Source organism: Neltuma alba, unplaced genomic scaffold, assembly GCF_004799145.2.
Source record: "Neltuma alba isolate B1F8T4 unplaced genomic scaffold, ASM479914v2 tig00011422_pilon, whole genome shotgun sequence".
Taxonomy (NCBI): domain Eukaryota; kingdom Viridiplantae; phylum Streptophyta; class Magnoliopsida; order Fabales; family Fabaceae; genus Neltuma; species Neltuma alba.
Window position 1 is genome coordinate 132,941 of NW_021636106.1, and position 17,848 is coordinate 150,788.

Sequence of the window (17,848 nt, forward strand, 5' to 3'; positions counted from 1 at the left end):
TCGTGTGACTTATGAGAATATTGAGCATTTTATTATTCATATTCCTTTAAAATTTCAGCAATAATTCAGTCAATACCTTAAAATTATGCATCATTTTCTGTTGACTTATTTTCCTATTTGTTTTTTAGGTGCAGTTGTAAGTCATGCGAATTTTTTTCCGCCGGTGAGATGACTTCATATCATATTCACAATAACAAACCATGGAAGAAAAAAAACGAGGGGGGAAAAACACTACACAAGTACATAAAAAAGGGGTAACAGATCCATTTTGACATCCCTAGACAAACCAATATGGTACCCCAACAGAGGCTTAAATTTAATGAAATGAGCCGGTCCTCACAAGTTACAAACACGGGGAATTAATATTTAAATTTTTATTAGAAGAGGTGGTCATATTTTTTAATTTCATTGTGTCTTGAACATGATCATATGCGAAGGAGGATACCTATGTTCAACAAAAAGGAAAATGTCGTGGTGCATTTAGCATAATTTGACATATTCTTCCTCAATAGTCTCATAGCCCAGTAAAATAAAGGTTTTGTAAATATGAGGAAAGAGTCGTAATCTCAGGCTGAGACAAAACTGTTACTGTTTTAAATTTTCACATTAAAAAAAAAATTCTAATCTGCTCTTTAACCACCAAAAAGAGAAAAAAAACTACGAGAGGTTTCTTGGTGATGCACGCCTCTTCCAAGTTCTTGGTTGCCAAAGTAGCCCAGCGGGAGAACTGCCAAGGACTGAAGGAAAAAAATACTAATACTATCTCTGGTCCTAATTATAAGAGTTAATTGACTAATTTGAGGAGACTAAGAAAAGAAATTAAGTTAGTTATTTGTAATAAATATGTGCTGTCTTTCCTAAAATATCCTTACTAATTAAGTGTATTGGTTATAACTACTATTATTAGGGGGACTATCTTGAAAAAATATGTAAATATGAGAAACAAAATGGATTGAAGGTTTTATATTTAGGATTAAAATAAAAGTCAAATAAGATTTTATATTAAAGACTGGAGGTAGTATTATGTTTGACTCAAAAAAAAATACTAGCATCATGTTATTTTCATATCAATGATTATTTTGATAAGAATGCAACCCTCCACAATTGAAAAGATTTATAGAAAAATTTAAATATTTTCCTTATTCAGCCAAGGAAATCGGAAACTTTAAGGTAATTTTTAGATGGAAATCTTCTAATCCTTGAGTATTTTGCGTGGAGCAATCTTCTAAGATTCTAAGGCAACTGGCATAATGGGAATAAAGCTCTGAATCGCCCATTCAATGAAACTATATAGCAAGCAAAGATAAAATAAGAAGGCGCAATTTAAACAGACGAAATTATGCCAGAATAAGACGCCTAAATTTATGGCACGCCATCTCTTTTATCTGAAGCATTTCTTATACCATCTCTTCACCCCAAAATCCCTCTCTCTCTTCACTTCGTCGCCTTCTTCTCCTGTTTTTTTTCCTACCTATTTCTTCATTCCTTTCTTATTCTCTATTGTCTGGAGGCATGGGGGGCTGCTGATTTCCCGGTCATCACAAATTTAACTGATTTAGGGGTCCAGTCGGCAGTCTCTGTATTCTTCTTCTTCTTTGGCTCATTGGTTTTCCCACGTAAGTTTCCATTTTCCTCAATTCACTCACTCAAATCGAATCTTTTTTCTGAGGCTGTCTCTTTAAGAATCTGGAATCTGGATATCTTCCATGTTATCTGGTACGAAAAATCGTCAATAAATAGCTACATTTGTGCAAGGCTCGTACGTCAAGTTTCTTTGGGCAGAATGGAACCGAGATAGTTGAAGTCTCAAAAATGCACAAACTTTACACATATTCTCTAAACTTAGTGATTTTTTTCCAGTTATACCAATAATTTGAGACCAGAACTATTTTTGGTATTCCTTGACACGTGCTCGTGTAAATTTGTTTGGTGGTCAACTGTAAAATGTGCATTTGCATTAATTATGGCGAAGTGATAAATTTGCATTTACTTTATATGGGTTCTGACTTCACACGGCTAAAAAAAATTGTTCTCAATTCTTGTACGGACAAGTAATAAATCTTACAAAGAAACAAAGCAAATCCGCGTGTTCTTGTTTGGGTCTGTGCATTGAGATATGATATTTTAGCTCTGAACATGGCACAAAATAGAGAATCACCTGAGGTTTTTGCTAATGGAACCTGTTTATGGCGATGGATCCAGTGGCGATCGAAGAACTGGTGCTGCAACAGATTTTCATGATCATCTTCATTCTCTGCATTGTCAAAGTTGGCGACAAAAGATCCCTTTCAGTTCCAAAGAATGCAATCACCTAGAACATTCTTCAACCAAACCATTGCCAGCTCGATCTGCAGAAAGCATTTCCAGTAATGGAGCAACCAGATGAAAGCACCGTGAAGAACTCGGGAAATAAGCCACCGTCACCGCAAAATTCATTGGAAACACCGAGTAGTGCAACGAACAATGAACGTGCAATTGCTAACCGTCAAGAACTTTCAGATTCTGAAACAATCAACGTCAATCGTTCAGGTAATCCCTCCATTAGGCCTGAAACCCAATCTTCCTCCCCCACAAATCATCAAAGTCCAGATCCTTCTTCGTCTTCACCACCACCGCTGCCGCTGACGCCGTCGCCGCCGCTGCCGCCGCCACCCAAAATTGATGTTCCAAACCCTAAATCGACGTCGGTCTCTCGAGCACATTCAGACGGCAGCGACGATGATTTCCCAGTCAGCTCAATGCCAGATCCCGGACCAGCAATACAAAATCCTCCGGTGCAGGTAATGGAACGAGCAGAGGAACCCGACACACCGTCGGCGTACAGGATTCCTTCCCATGTATTCGATAGAACAAACACAGGCACACCAGAATGGAGCGTTGCGTCGAACGAATCACTGTTCAGCATCCACATGGGGAATATGAGTTTCTCGAAAGAGTTGAATTGGTTGAACAGCGAGATGTCAGGTCCTCTGCCTCCATTAACTAGCGACCACAACAATGGTGGGAACACGAATAATCAGAGCCAAGATAACAAACCGAACGATCCAAGCACAAGTAATCAAAGCCAAGTGAACAATTTAAACGACGCAGGCAAAAGTGATCAGAGCCAAACGAACAAACCGAACGTTACAAGCACAGGTGATCAAAGCCAAGCAAACAAGTTCAGCGATATGAGCGAGAGTGTAGGGAGGTTCCATGAAGATTACGATCCAATGATTGAAGCAAAAGCTGCAGAGACAATGAGACAAGTTATAATGGAAAACTCAGAAGATTACGATTTGTTATCTGTTTCTGTGGCGTCTCGTGCCGATGAGTCTCATCATAATAATAATAATACTAATAATATTCACGAACTTTCTCGCCATTCAGATTGCAGCACCAAGTCTTTTGCCTTTAACTCGTGAGTTTCTCGTAAATCCTATCGCATTCCCTGCAATTTTCCAGTTCAATATATTACATTTTGGAATCATAAATTTCTCTTTGGAACTGAAACATGTTTGTGTATGTGTTTGCGATTTGCAGACGGCCAGAAGGAGAAAAGAGCCAGCGTTCTCCAAAAGGGGTACAAGAGAAGCCAAAGCAGAAGACGCCGGCAGAAACAGGAACCCCAAAAGAATCATCAAATTCAAAAGCATCATCTCAAGCATCAAAGCAATCTTCAAATGCTCCTTTCAAATGGTTTTGTTGCTTCACTTGCTGCATTAAATAATGATACGTGTGGTGTCGCTGGGTTATCATCAGCTCCCAGAAGCCTCTTAGCATAAATTGCCAGAACCGTTGCTTCATTATAAGCATGCCATGCAATAATCTTATTAACGTACAGGCTAGTTTATTTATTAATTTATTAATTATATGCATGATTGCTCTCTGCAATACGTGATAATATCTCTAGTTAGACTAGTCAGTTACGACCCATTTTTTCAATTTGTTATTTCTTTTGTGGCATGCTCATTCTGTACACCTTGGTTGGGGAATCATTTATTGGTTTCCTCCAATCAACACTGTATAATATTTGGTTTGTAGAGTTTTCTCAGTGTTAATCCTGGACACGCACATATACAGTACTCATAAACTAATGTGGGGGTTGTGTGCTGCGCATAGTTTAAGGTGGGCCAGATTGCTTCAGTCATGCTGTACGTATTATCAACTTCAGTTGAAGTTGGTTTATAGCAAAAAAAACTTCAGTTGAAATTGGTATTAATAGCAAGTAACATCATTTATAGAGCTGCAAATAACTCAACTTTTTTAATTTTATGCCATTTAAACACATATATGCATATACATATCAACACCCAAGTTAAGAGTGTGAACCTCATTTGAGTGTGTGCTGACGCGCTGTTATTGCCATTGGTCTTGAATCATTTTTTTAACACTGAACAGGGAAACACATGTTAGAATATAAGTACTATCTCCAGTTCTTAATATAAGACATAGTTAATTAATTTGGAGAGATTAAAGAAGTTGATTGAGTTAGTTATTTGTAGTAAATAGATGTTGTCTTTCCTAAAATACCCTTATTAATCATGTGTGTTTGAATTACTTATTGACAGTAACTCCTTAACATATACAGGTACTATAAGAATTATATGAGGAAAAAATAGATAAATATAAGAGATAAAATGGATTAAACTTTTATATTTATGACTAAATTAAAAGTCAAAGTAGCTGTTATATTAAGTATTGGACTTAGTATATAATAAAAATGCATTGTTTTATAAATTGTATATGAGACATGTAGTATAAGTGAATTTACGTTCATCAAACACAAATTTTTTTTTTTTTACCAGCATCAAACACAAATAATTTATACAATACACAGGTAATAATATTAATATTGACGTGAATAATAAATCACCTACCTAGATGGACATCAAATCCATTACCCGCTTTGTTTCACTGGGCCGCGTAGGTAAGACTTTTAAACATGTTGCAATTAATGTATAACAGATTTTTTAGCTTTAATTATAAAAATTTAATTTCATTTACACAACTTAATTAATTTCGACAAGGTAATTGTTCAAAAAAATATCAGATAATTATCTGAAAAAAAAATCAGCTGCGCATATTACCCGTTTTTAATATTATATTCATATAAGCATTATCATCACTCATAATTCCTAATTATTAACAACTCTGCATCTACCTAATGGATATTACGATACAAAGTTACAAATTAATAGTCTAGCAGACGATTAATTTGGTGCAGCTTCTCTCATTTTTCTTATTTTCTACAAGAATAGTCTTCTTATGGCCTTAACCTTTGAGTCTGACAACTCTCCTCTTTTAAGCCCTGTTTCAATTTTTTTTAAAACTGAAAAAGCTACACATACTATTTAAATTATTTTAAAAGATTTTTTATATTTTTTTAAACTTTCAAAAACAATAAAAACTTATAAATTTAAAAAAATACTCAGAGGCTCAGGCCAAAAAAAAAAACTCATTGGCTCTTAATTTTTTACCATCAATTTGCTTGACCTGCATATTTGAGCAAGCACTGTATTTATTTATTTCTTCATTCTCCGACGGAAATTAGCAATCATAAGGGGTGGGCCGAGAAATGCTGGTTGAGAATTGGAAAAAAAAAAGGGAAAAAGAAAAGAAATGACAGGCAGCTGAAAAAGTACCGCGAAACTAGATGCAAATTTGAAAGAGGGAAATTCTTTTGGGCCCAAACGCGGTGGCAGCGGGAGGAAAACAATTCGAGACCATTTCCCGCCAGAACACGCTTATACAATAATACAAATACACCCACTCACTTAGTTTCAGAACTCATTTAGTCATTTTGTTCCGTTCATCTTTTAGCTTCAAGCGCCTGAAATCATATACAGCAAAAGAGGATGGCGAAATCAGTTACCTCCGACGCGATTTCGATATTGCTTGCCAACCCCTCGCCAGATTCTTCCTCGGAGCTTCCAGAGATCATCGTCCAAGTTCTGGATCTCAAGCAAAGCGGTAATAGATTCATGTGAGTCTTCGCCCTTTACCTTCTGCTATCACATGTTTGTTTGTTTAATTTAATCTGTACAAATTTTATGCTATGCTTAAGTGTTCTATTTTCTTTGTCTTTGTGATGTGGGATTTTATCTGGGGATTTCTTTCTCCTTCGCATAATCAACTGATTCCTACCCACTATAATACGAGTGGGTTTTGTGGTTTGCAAACTGGGATTCTTGAAACTATCTTCTTTTGGCTCCGTGCTCGAACTTTTTACCCGAGATGTTTATGACTTTGTAATCTATTGTTATATTTGTGCTTTGATCTTTATTCGGAGAAAATAAAACCCGTCAGTCGCTATTCCTGATATTTGATAGTTTTCTGTGCCTGTGTTCATGAAATCTATTGACTTTTGACATTGTTGGTTGCTGATCTGCTATAGGTTCACGGCTAGCGATGGAAAGGTGAAGTTAAGGGCAATCCTCCCTTCTAATCAAAATTCCCAAGTCATTTCAGGAAGTATTCAGAACCTGGGTCTTATCCGCATAGTTGATTATACTCTCAATGATATCCCAAATAAGTCAGAGAAGTAAGTGTTTGCGATGCCCCTAACACATGACTTCATATATTAACTACTTTTATGATATGCTGAGATCCCATGTCTTGTTTTGCTTTTATTTTGTAGATATCTTATTGTTACAAAATGTGAATCAGTCTCTCCCGCTCTTGAGATGGAGATAAAAACAGAAGTCAAGAGTGAGTGCCCCACCATTCTTTTGAATCCAAAGCAAGAGTGTGAAATCAATAGTGAGGCGAAAAGTGAAGCTGCTGGCATTATTTTGAGACCAAAGCAAGAAATGGTGTCCAAATCTGCCGCTCAGATTGTATACGAACAACACACAAAGTAGGCATTCCTGTGATATTGTTTGTATTCTATTCCTGATGAAATTTCAGGCTCAAAATCTTTTAAGCTTTATTGGTTTGACTCTGAGCATTTGACGCTTTTTTAATTGATATTTCAGCACTGCCCCTTCTGTACGGATGGCCATGACACGCAGGGTGCGCCCTCTTGTTTCCTTAAATCCTTATCAGGGTAATTGGACTATAAAGGTTCGTGTAACAAACAAAGGGAATATGCGTTCCTACAAGAATGCTAGAGGGGAAGGTTGTGTCTTCAACGTGGAATTGACAGATGAAGATGTAATATTCAAACTGTGAAAAACTATTCTTTAACTGTAGATTGAGTATTTCTGCAGTTTTTAATTCCATCTGGTTGTAACAATGCAGGGCACTCAAATTCAAGCAACAATGTTTAATGAGGCTGCCAGGAAATTTTATGACAGATTTGCGCTTGGGAAGGTTTACTATATTTCCAAGGGAACTTTAAAGGTTGCCAACAAACAGTTCAAGACTGTCCAAAACGATTATGAGATGACGCTGAATGAGAACTCTGAGGTGGAAGAGGCAGCCAATGAAGAAAGTTTTGTTCCAGAAACAAAATTTAACTTTGTCCCGATTGATCAGCTGGGTCCTTTTGTCAATAGGAGTGACCTTGTTGGTGAGTATTATCAAGAAGGTGTAGCACATCTATGTTGAATTTTTAGACGCCCTTTTATAATGTCTACTTTTGTGAATTTCAGATGTCATGGGAGTTGTTCAGAATGTGTCTTCCACTATGAGCATTCGAAGGAAGAGTAACAATGAGAGTATTTCAAAGCGTGATATTACTATTGCTGATGAAACGTTAGTAAAAGCAACTTCTCCCCGTGATTAACATTTGTACTTCTGTATTATACTGAATATCCTAATATATAAACTTTTCCAATTGCAGAAAGAAGACAGTGGTTGTGTCTTTGTGGAGTGAACTTGCAACTAATGTAGGGCAAGAATTGCTGGACACTGCTGATAAACTTCCAATAGTTGCAATCAAGTCTCTCAAGGTTGGGGATTTTCAAGGTATGTCAACTTTATGTTGATTGGAATTGGATAGCATAGCATGATAGTAAGAGCCTTATCTGACGTGCTTGTATCTCTTCTATCTCAGGCGTTTCCTTGTCAACTATAAGCAGAAGTGCAGTTCTGATTAATCCTGATATACCTGAAGCGAAAAGGCTTAGATGCTGGTATAGTATTTTCCAGAAGCTACTTTCTCTTGTCATGACATTATAGTGGAAATCTTAGTCATGTCCCGTACTGTGTCGACAGGTATGAGTCTGAAGGTAAAGACGCTCCCATGGCTTCCATTGGCTCTAGTGCATCTGTAACCAAAAATGGAATGAGATCAGTGTACTCTGACCGTATTTCTCTTGCTCAAATAACCTCAAACAAGTCCTTGGGAGAGGACAAGGTAATATATTAATTCTTTGCTGCTGTTTGATATGAATGCTCGATGTAACTATAATCGAACAACTTGCAATTTCAGTGAATTGTCGTAGTTAACAATTAAATCATGAGTTTGATGCGGTCTCTGTTGCTTTTGGCAGCCTGCATTTTTCAGTATCAGGGCACATATAAGCTCCATTAGGCCTGATCAGACAATGTGGTATCGGGCTTGTACAACTTGCAACAAGAAAGCCACTGAAGCCATTGGATCTGGCTATTGGTGTGAAGGTTGCCAGAAAAACGTTGAAAGCACTTTAAGGTAATGCAGTAAACTCTGCTTAAGTGAAAGACTCTCTAACTGGGGACTTGATTTTGCTAATTTACTAAGGGGTTGCTTTTCTATAACTTGTTAAATTTATCATTTTGTTTCATCTGTTTTAGGTATATTTTGGTTGCAAGAGTTTCTGATGCAAGCGGCGAAGCTTATGTCTCGATCTTCAATAATGAAGCTGAGGCGATCGTTGGGTGTTCTGCTAATGAGCTAGATAGCCTAAAATCAGAGGTAGATTGCCAGTAACCTAAGTTTAAATTGTCTTTATGACAATGTGACCATGCTTTTAAACTTCATTCATGTATTGTTGATTTTAGGAGGGAGAAGATAATCCGTATCAAATGAAATTGAAACAAGCGACCTGGGCCCCTCATCTATTCCGTGTTAGTGTTTCTCAGAATGAGTACATGAACGAGAAGAGGCAGAGGATAACTGTCCGAGCTGTTGCTCCAGTTGATTATGCTGCTGAGTCAAGAATTCTCCTGGAAGAGATTTCAAAGATGACAGCTCCACAATAAAGTTGATATGCTTATTTTGAGTTTAGGTTTTCTGAATCACAGCCCTTTTTCGTTCTTGTTATTGGCTCTAACTAATGTATATATCTTCGTAATTTATCTATATGCACTATGCTGGCGGCCTTTCCCGTTATTACAGCTCTGGATGCGAAAAATATATTGTATTAGTGTAGTCTTTTAGTCTTTTAAAAAGATAGCAATGAAAGCTTTTGAATTCATGAATGTGACCACTTAGTTTTAGACTTGGCTGTGTAGAAATAGAATTTGGTCTACGACTGATTTATTAATGCTCTAGACAAATAGATGCGAGCGTTTTAAGTGCAATTTGCAACTTGCGGTGCGTTGTATTCCTACATGATACAGCTTTCAGTTGTGTCTTTTTTTGTTTTTCGGATTAGATAAGCGAAGGGGTCCACCAAAAAAGGACACTTGGGCTTTGAAAATACACCCGTCGGCATTGCCTTTTGGATTTTTCTTTTTGATATGAAAAATATTTAGGTGAGTTGGGTTGATTTTTTACCAACTATATCAACTGTTGTTGGTCATTGCCCATTGTAGTTACATTTTTACTATCAAAACAATTTTCTGCATGGTACATAACTCCTAGGAAGCATGAGCAAATAAAGTGGTTCAAGATACTTTATGTGTGCTAAAAGCCCAAAACAGGTATATTAAACATTAATTCACTGTGATTTTATCACTCAATGCCATCTCATAACATAATGAGGATGAATTGTGTGATTTACTAAACTTTAGTTGTGCATCAAGTCATCAGCTTACCATGTTTAGAACAACTTTACTAAATTTTAATGGTGTTTCCCACTTACTGTGGGAGAAAAGGCACATGTACATTGGAACTAAATTAGTTTCCACACCAGCACGCAATCACATTAGCATGCCATGAACTAATAAATCCTGCAAACAAATTGGTTCGCTATAACGACTTTAATGTTATCCCAACTTTGAACTCTAATACAAAGATACTAAAATCATGGTGTATTAATTAGTTTCATTACATCAGAAATGCTATCTTCTCCGAGATGAAGTCTTCTGTTTTACCCATTCTAGTATTGAAATTTCAATTATCTAGAAAAAGAGAATTATTATAAATTTTTACGAGAAGGAAAAACCATCTTATTTGGAGTTTTCCTTCACCTAAAGGAGCAGACATTATGGACAACTAAGTAAGATAACTTTTGTTTCCTCTGTACATCGCAAGAAGGGTGAGTGACCAAGAAACTTAAAAGGGGTTGGAACAGACAGTGATATGCTTCATGGGATTGGCCACATCCTTGCCGCCAGCATGCCTCACGAATTCCTCTGGAGTCAGAAACTTGCCATGGCAGACACAGACGATGCTGACTTGGCCTCCCCTATAAGTATATAGAAAGCCCCGTATTCTCTTCCCGCCGGGGCCATCTCCGGTGGTAGTCACAGTCGGCATTTTGCTAAGGACTGCCAAATCTTCATATCTAAGACTGCAGGGTTCCAAAGGCCTAAGCTTAGGCCTTTTCGGTCGATTCTCCAGTCTGGTATCAGCAGGCCTTGGTGGCAAAACCCTAGCCATTGGTTTCGGATAAAACATGATCTCTTTGCCCCTGTTGGATGATGTCTGGAAGTTGGGATTGGCCCCAACTCCAGCCAAACCTCTCTGGCCTGTGTAGGGCATGCCATATGGACCATTAACGAACAAGCCTTTTAGAACAGAAAGAAAGAACAAAAGAAGTTCAGATTCAAATGAGTATGATAAAATGACAAAACAGTTGAGTGACAGTATTAAGAACTGTGGCAAAAAGAAAGTCTTAGTTACTTATCATCCAGAAAAACAAAATTACAAATTATTATAGTCAAGCAAATAAATAGTCTTTAAATGAAACACTGCAAGTCATAATTTAACTACAGCTATACATCATCAGATATTATCCACATACCACATGATTAGGTAGAAGAACACAAGATAGAACCACATAGAAGCATTCGTAATTTATTAATCTTGGACCAGTTGCAAATCTAGATGGGAAAATTATTATCCAGTTTTACTGTCATGAATATTAAGCCGTGTTTCAAATCATTATAGATAAATGATTCAGAGATACGTATTCAGTGCTAAGATATAAGCCTGCAGCATCCATGACAATTGTCTTCTAACAACTATAACAGTGATGTCTGTCCAAATTCCAGTAGTCCTGTTGGCGTGAGATTGGTTGTGTTTGGGCTAAGCCTGTAATTTAGTGACACCACCATGAGACTGCATTGGCTTAAGCGAGCATGTAGCCAGCCGATGGTGATGCTACTACCAGCAAAAACTGACAGACCACCTTGTAAAGCTCGAACATTTATCTGGACTAAGTGGAGAACATAATTTGTTTCCCAGACACATTGTTTGAAATTAGACTTGAACCCTTGCCCACTTGTTTTTATTTCAGCTCTAATAGATGAAGACAGGACAGCCAAACATTGAGTTTATAAAGGAAAAGCCAAACAATATGAAAATTATTGACATGAGATCCAGAGAGAGATTAAAAAGCTGTGCATATATATATATATATATATATATATATAATTTTAATGTATCCTTATGAGGTGAGGAGAACCGGGGAGGAAGGTCCAATATAATGGAGGCTTGATAAAGGAACAGCAAAGAAAAACACATGCATATTTCAGTGAATCTGATCATTTTAAGTGGTAACGATTGATAATCTAGGCTGGTCCAAACATATCAAGCAATGAACAGCATCAGACAACGTCAATAACATAAACATATTTGACAAGAAGAAGCATCAGACAAAGAGGTTGAAACCTTGCTGTCCTTTTTTCTCACAACTACTAAACTACTCACCTTCATGGGTCCTATAATGACTTGTTACTTGTATTACTGCTCACAGAAAAATGATAGAGAATTCTGAGATCTAACAGAATTTCTAAACTTGCTTATTAGTTAATTAGCATGCTTGTAATTAAAAATACATTACAATGCCTCTTATGTTATCTTAACAAGATATGGATCTTCTTTCCTCTCAGGGAGAAGCTTCTATAAACATATATTGCTTAGATTGGAGTTGGGTAGTAGGCTTTACAATCAATTGGTGATATTTTCCATTGTCGTTTCTTTAGTTGTCATGCTGCCACATACAATCAATCTTACACAACACACTTATGAGACTTACTAGTAGATGCTTTGTCGATGACCTGTCACCTTTAGATTCATCGTATCATGCATGTTGCAACACATCCCTTGTCACGTTTAAGTAGTATCCACGGTGGCAACGGGTATCTTTTACAGTAATATTCTCGGAAAAACGACATAAATAATGCTTTCATGCACCCTATACCTCCGGAGCGAAGCAAGAGATTCTATTTTAATTCATCAAATTTATTTTCTCCCTATTTAACTCTTTTCAGCACTACTCACCATCACCAATATCAAAAGGATCCGACTTGAACATAGTTGCGCAAAAACTTAATGATCATAAATTAGCTAAAATTCACTTAGGAAAGAAGAATGACATAAAGAAGAAGAGGAATATAAAGCGTTCAAAAACAAAAATCGACGTATTCTTTGACCACTCAATTGCAACTCAAACCATAAGTATTAAGAGCCAAGCAATTTTGTGCCAAAAAAACAGTCAAGCAATTAATTCTTAATCAACCCTGACAGCGGAGGAACAAAAAACTAATTCGGAAATATACGTATACAAGGATGTTAAGCCACAAAAAAAAAAAAGGCATCACCATATATGATACAGTCAGCTTACCGCGATGATGGGGCACATTTATATATATATATATATATATATATATATATATTATCATTCCAGAAGCATTTCTTCTCATTTTGCGTGTTCGGCAATAATTAGAAGACTAATGTCAAACTTAATTTGATTACCAATCAATCAAACCAGAAACATAGTAAAGAAAATGAAGTTACCTTCATGCTTTGATGAAGCCACGGAAGGATTTTCCAGTATCGTGAGCTTGACAGCGGCAGGAGAAGTTGCAGGAACCTTTGAAGCACCAACAGCCGCACCAAACTTTCTCGCCGCAGCCTCCGCCGCTTTCCTCATCCGCTCTTGGAGCCATCTCCTCCCAGTCTCAGCCCTTCTCATCGTCTGCAAATCCCCAAACCTCAGAAGAGCCCTCTCAGCCTCCACGGGAAGGGAAGAGGACCTATACAAAGAATTAGAGGAATTCCAACGAACCCCATTATCAGCCATGAGGGTGAGATCTCCAGGAATGGTTGACGACCTCGTCAAAGGCACTTCTTCTGCATTTTGACTATAGAACCCATCCATAGAAAGATCGAGGGAAAGGTTTAATTGTTTCACATTGTGGGATGACTCAGAGTTGGCTGGCTTCTCGGGAAAGAATCGGTGAAGAAAATGCGGAGTAGTTTTGCCTTCTCGCTTGAAGAAATCAATCTGTTCCACCCGAGTTTCCTGGGTTGCCGACTCCATCGAAATCGAAGCGAAAGGTGACAACTTTTTGACAATAACGGCTCCCTGCGAGAAACAGATGTACAGAAGTTAGACACAAGAATTTGGATTGTCCCCTTAAAATCATTTCAAAAAACAAAAAAAACTCCACACCCACTTCCCCAAGAGTTAATGGCGATCAAATACAGAGAAAATGTACGAGGAAAGAGGGGAAGAAGCTCAAATTTGGTTGCAATCCTAAGTTCTACGAACAAAATATTTATACTAGTAAAAAGAGAATCAAAACTGTGGATGCAGGCCAGCTCAGGGGGCTGTTACGATGAAAACTGCGGCACCAGAGAAAGGAAAGATAATGAAACGAAGGAGAAACGCAGAGGAAAAAAGATAGAGATAAAGAAGGGTGGACCTGAATGAGAAGATCATACACAGTTGCTTTCTTCTGCATGTTGTTGGTATATAGTGAACAGTGTGACAACGCACTTCCAAAATTCCACGTGGTGATCAGAGGGAAGAGAGAGAAAGAGAGGTTTGAATCGCCAGAGATTAAGAATAAGAAAGCCCTTTTGCTCTGGCGCGACCTCTCTTGCCAGCTTCTCGCCTCGGCGCTGCGAGTAGGAGCAACTCGAAGCAACAGTGGTCGGACACTTGTTTCATGAGCCTGGCTGCGTCATGAGCCATGGGACTGTCATGTAATTTCGAAAGAAGTTTGGGGTACTAATCAGTTTTGAAAAAAAAGTGACAGATAGTGTTTGTTTTGCTTTAAATGTCATTTGGATCCTTCTCCCACTTCCCCGGCGGGATCGCTCACTCGCCGCGTCGTCTTCACAATCCGATTACACTTCAATTCATTATGCAGCGTGCATTTTGATATTCTTTTCTCTTTTTTTTTTTTTAAATAAAAAATTATTTATTTACCTTATTATTTGTTTTAAAAAAATTAATATAGTTATCTATAATTAGCGTTTTTATTTTGATTCTGAGTATAATTAGTTTAATTTACTTATTTGTAACATGTTAAGTTTTTGTCATCGATGGTGAATCATGTTGACCAAACTGAAGCATCTTATTTTGCATCCAAATTTACCATCAAATAAAAATGGTACAGATATCTTCATTAAATTATTCAGTTAACATTTTAAGAAAATATCCTAAAAGTGTTTCATATATTGCTTTTCTCACCTCTTACAATCTCTATATTATAATGTGAGATCTCATCAAAGTAAACAAAAGCATCAAGAATATACTAAATGCTATCATGGAAAAATTATCAAAGCTAAAACTAGCATGACTGACTCATGATATTCTTTCACTTTTCATACTATAAAAAATACTCTTTTGGTCCTTAATATAAGACCCATTTAACTAATTTGATTAGATTAAGGAAGTTAGGTAAGGTAGTTAATTATAAGAAATATGACATGTTTTTCCTAAAACACCATAATCATCTTTTTTAATACCCTCTCTCCCTCTTTTACTTGATTATGATTGAGAGAGTATCCATAGGGGTAATTTAGAGAAAATTAAAAAATATGATAAATTGGTCTTATATTTAGGACCAAAACCAACTCAATAATTGGGTCCTATATTAAGGACCGGAGGAGTATCATTTAAAAAATATCATATATATATACTCCTCCGGTCCTTAATATAGGACCCAATTCTTAAGTTAGTTTGGTCCTAAATATAAGATCCATTTCTCATATTTATCAATTTTCTCTAAATTACCCTTATAGATACTCCCTCAACCATAATCAAATAGAAGAGGGAGAAGGGTATTAAAAAAGATGATTATAGTGTTTTAAGAAAAATGTGTCACTTTTCTTATAATTAACTAACTTACCTAACTTCCTTAATCTAATCAAATTAGTTAAATGGGTTTTATATTAAGGATTGGAGGAGTATTAAAAGTCATAAAGTTGGTGTAAGAAATTATTGTCAACATAACAAGACAGGTCATAATCAAATAGATATATGTTGAAAATTGAAAATAGTTGAATGAATTTAAAAAATTATCAATAGCAAGTTGTCCTGACGACTATGTTGTCCATTAAAATTTATCAATGGCAAATTGTCTTAGTTACTTCCTATTATATTTTGATGATATTTCGAATTTGAATCTAGTGTTAATATGTTTATTTAAATAACTAACTTAAATTGATTATAATTAAAAAAAAAGGAATGAATTTAAATACAATATGAATGTGCATCACAGAAAAGAGGAGATTTGGATTATATAGAAGTTTGGCATCTGCAGCATTAAAGAGGCAAATGACACCAAACTGGCTTCCCAATGAAAATAATCGGTGTTCATTTTCCTCTTCTCCATTTCAGTACACACGTGTCCATGAAATTGTTACAATGCTTCTACTTCTAGAAGAAATATTATTCAAAAACTGTATTTTGCATATGCAGCCTTAAATCTGGAAAACCTGGTTCAGATGTTATCAGATATTAAAGTATAAGATCTAGTTTGTAATATAATTTATATTAGAAACTAAATTATATATTTAGGACCAAATATAGTATTTATTACTAAACTCTATTTTTTTTTACTTTAAGATCATCTTATAGTAAGCATTTCCCTTGGCTTAACATAATTTTGGTCTTTTAAGTTTACACAAATTTTGATTTTAGTTCATCAAGTTTCAAAACGATAGTTAGGTTTTGATTCATCATAAAACAAATTAATTTATGTTGTTATTAAATTATTGACATCAATATTTTAAATGAAAAGAAATTTAGGGAACTAAAACCAAAAAATAAAAATTAAGATAATTTTTTTAAAAAAAATTGTATTAACCTAGTGTGTGTGTGTGTGGTCTGATTTAGGCTTGGCTCCATGAGCAGCCTATATTAAGATTTATGGGGTGGTGTTTGGAGGAAAGATAGGGTAACTTTGGTTTTATCAATTACTCTTTTATTTTATTTGGCTTAATTCGAGGCTATCAATCCTCAAGGGGAGGCCTTTATAATATTTGGAGCAATTTTAATTACTAACCGCTTGACCATAGTTGAAATGATAACGGGAGCCAGATAATGTCATGTATCGTTAAAGGTTTAAATGCTCCTGATGTAAACAAAAACATTACTCCTCTGGTCTTATTTATAGGGTAGAGAGAAAAAGTTTATTTTGATCCTATTTATAAATCATTTTATTAAATTTTTATCATGAATATACGATATTATCTTTTATTTATTATAGTGTTGATAGTCATTTATTTTGAAAGGTGTGTATATTAAATAGGGGTAAAGTTGAAAAGTCGTTATATTTTAATGAAGAGTTAATATAGTTTAAGATTTTCTTTAGTCTATGTGAAACATGTTGGAAATAACTTATAAATAGGATCAGGGGAGTATTATGTAATAACATGAGGTAATTAACCCCCCCCCAAAAAAAAATCAAGAAGACACGTCGCTCAGTGATAATAAATATTGAAAAATTTGTTAAAGACACTTAAATACACAAATATAGAGTATAAAATAGGAAAATATAAACGCTATACGTTTAATCATATTTTGTTCTTTTTTTTTTTTTGCCTGACATATTTTGTTCTTAATCCTTATCATTTATTTTCCTGATTTTTCATCACCTTCTGTATTTGTTTTGTCTGAAACATTAGTGCTTTTGGTTTGAAATATGCTCCCTCCGGTTCAAAATATAAGTTGAACTTTATCGATTTATGTTTATCAAGAAATAAATTAAAATTAATTTAAAACAATAAATATGTAAGGCATATATTTGTTTTTCCTAATATACCCTTATTAATGAAGAGAATAAGTAAAAGATGCAATAAATGAATTAAAGAGGAAAGAGAATATATAAGAGTAAAATTGAAACAAGCTCATTAGATGTTTGAACTAAAGTGAATATTATCTTATAAAAAAAACTAATCCTTTTAAGAAAGTTTATTTTATATTTTGAATCGGAGGTAGTATTAAAGAGACTAAGCTTTGATTTTAATAGTATCAAGTTTGTTGAGACAAACTTAATGAAGCAAATTAAAAGGAGAACCACCAAAATACCACTCTTATGCTTATTATTTGTTACTTGTAGGGAGAGATTTTGGCTTTTTTGATTTGTCACTTGTACTTTTTATAATGTTTTATTTTCAATTCTGTCCTGTTGAATTATAATAAAGGTGAAGAGAGAGGGTATGTGTGAGTAAAAATATATTAGTATTTAATGTTATACTTAATAAGGACAAAAGTGAAGGATTACGCATATTTAATACTCTTCTTGGTATGTTAAAAACTCCTACAAGTAACAGATAATAAGGATATGAGTGGTAAACCAGACGGACTAAATAGAAAGC

At 35.5% G+C, this 17,848-nt stretch overlaps 2 protein-coding genes across 2 annotated transcripts; one reads left to right on the forward strand and one right to left on the reverse strand.

Moving 5' to 3' along the window:
- Positions 1–5,760: 5,760 nt before the first annotated feature.
- Positions 5,761–9,320, forward strand: LOC114713333 (replication protein A 70 kDa DNA-binding subunit B). The gene is made up of 12 exons (XM_028897956.1): positions 5,761–5,965; positions 6,377–6,523; positions 6,620–6,838; positions 6,957–7,134; positions 7,222–7,492; positions 7,575–7,677; positions 7,766–7,890; positions 7,979–8,057; positions 8,140–8,281; positions 8,418–8,575; positions 8,698–8,818; positions 8,905–9,320. The coding sequence occupies exons 1-12, from the start codon at positions 5,838–5,840 to the stop codon at positions 9,103–9,105; spliced, it is 1,872 nt and encodes a 623-aa protein (XP_028753789.1). The 5' UTR covers positions 5,761–5,837; the 3' UTR covers positions 9,106–9,320.
- A 1,022-nt stretch (positions 9,321–10,342) lies between these two features.
- Positions 10,343–13,980, reverse strand: LOC114713317 (ninja-family protein AFP3-like). The gene is made up of 3 exons (XM_028897933.1): positions 13,942–13,980; positions 13,031–13,601; positions 10,343–10,797 (listed from the first exon to the last, which is right to left on the reverse strand). Exons 1-3 carry the CDS (start codon positions 13,978–13,980, stop codon positions 10,343–10,345), a joined length of 1,065 nt encoding a protein of 354 aa, XP_028753766.1.
- Between the last annotated feature and the right edge of the window lie 3,868 nt (positions 13,981–17,848).

Bases quoted from the DNA above. Each gene is read 5' to 3' on its own strand.
- LOC114713333 (XM_028897956.1), top strand. From the start codon at position 5,838: ATGGCGAAATCAGTTACCTCCGACGCGATTTCGATATTGCTTGCCAAC. The intron at 7,891-7,978 runs GTATGTCAACTT...CTTCTATCTCAG, and splicing joins CAAGGTTGGGGATTTTCAAG to GCGTTTCCTTGTCAACTATA. The intron at 8,058-8,139 runs GTATAGTATTTT...CTGTGTCGACAG, and splicing joins GCGAAAAGGCTTAGATGCTG to GTATGAGTCTGAAGGTAAAG.
- LOC114713317 (XM_028897933.1), bottom strand. From the start codon at position 13,980: ATGCAGAAGAAAGCAACTGTGTATGATCTTCTCATTCAG. The intron at 13,602-13,941 runs GTCCACCCTTCT...TGTTTCTCGCAG, and splicing joins TGTATGATCTTCTCATTCAG to GGAGCCGTTATTGTCAAAAA. The intron at 10,798-13,030 runs GTAACTTCATTT...CTGTTCTAAAAG, and splicing joins GGCTTCATCAAAGCATGAAG to GCTTGTTCGTTAATGGTCCA.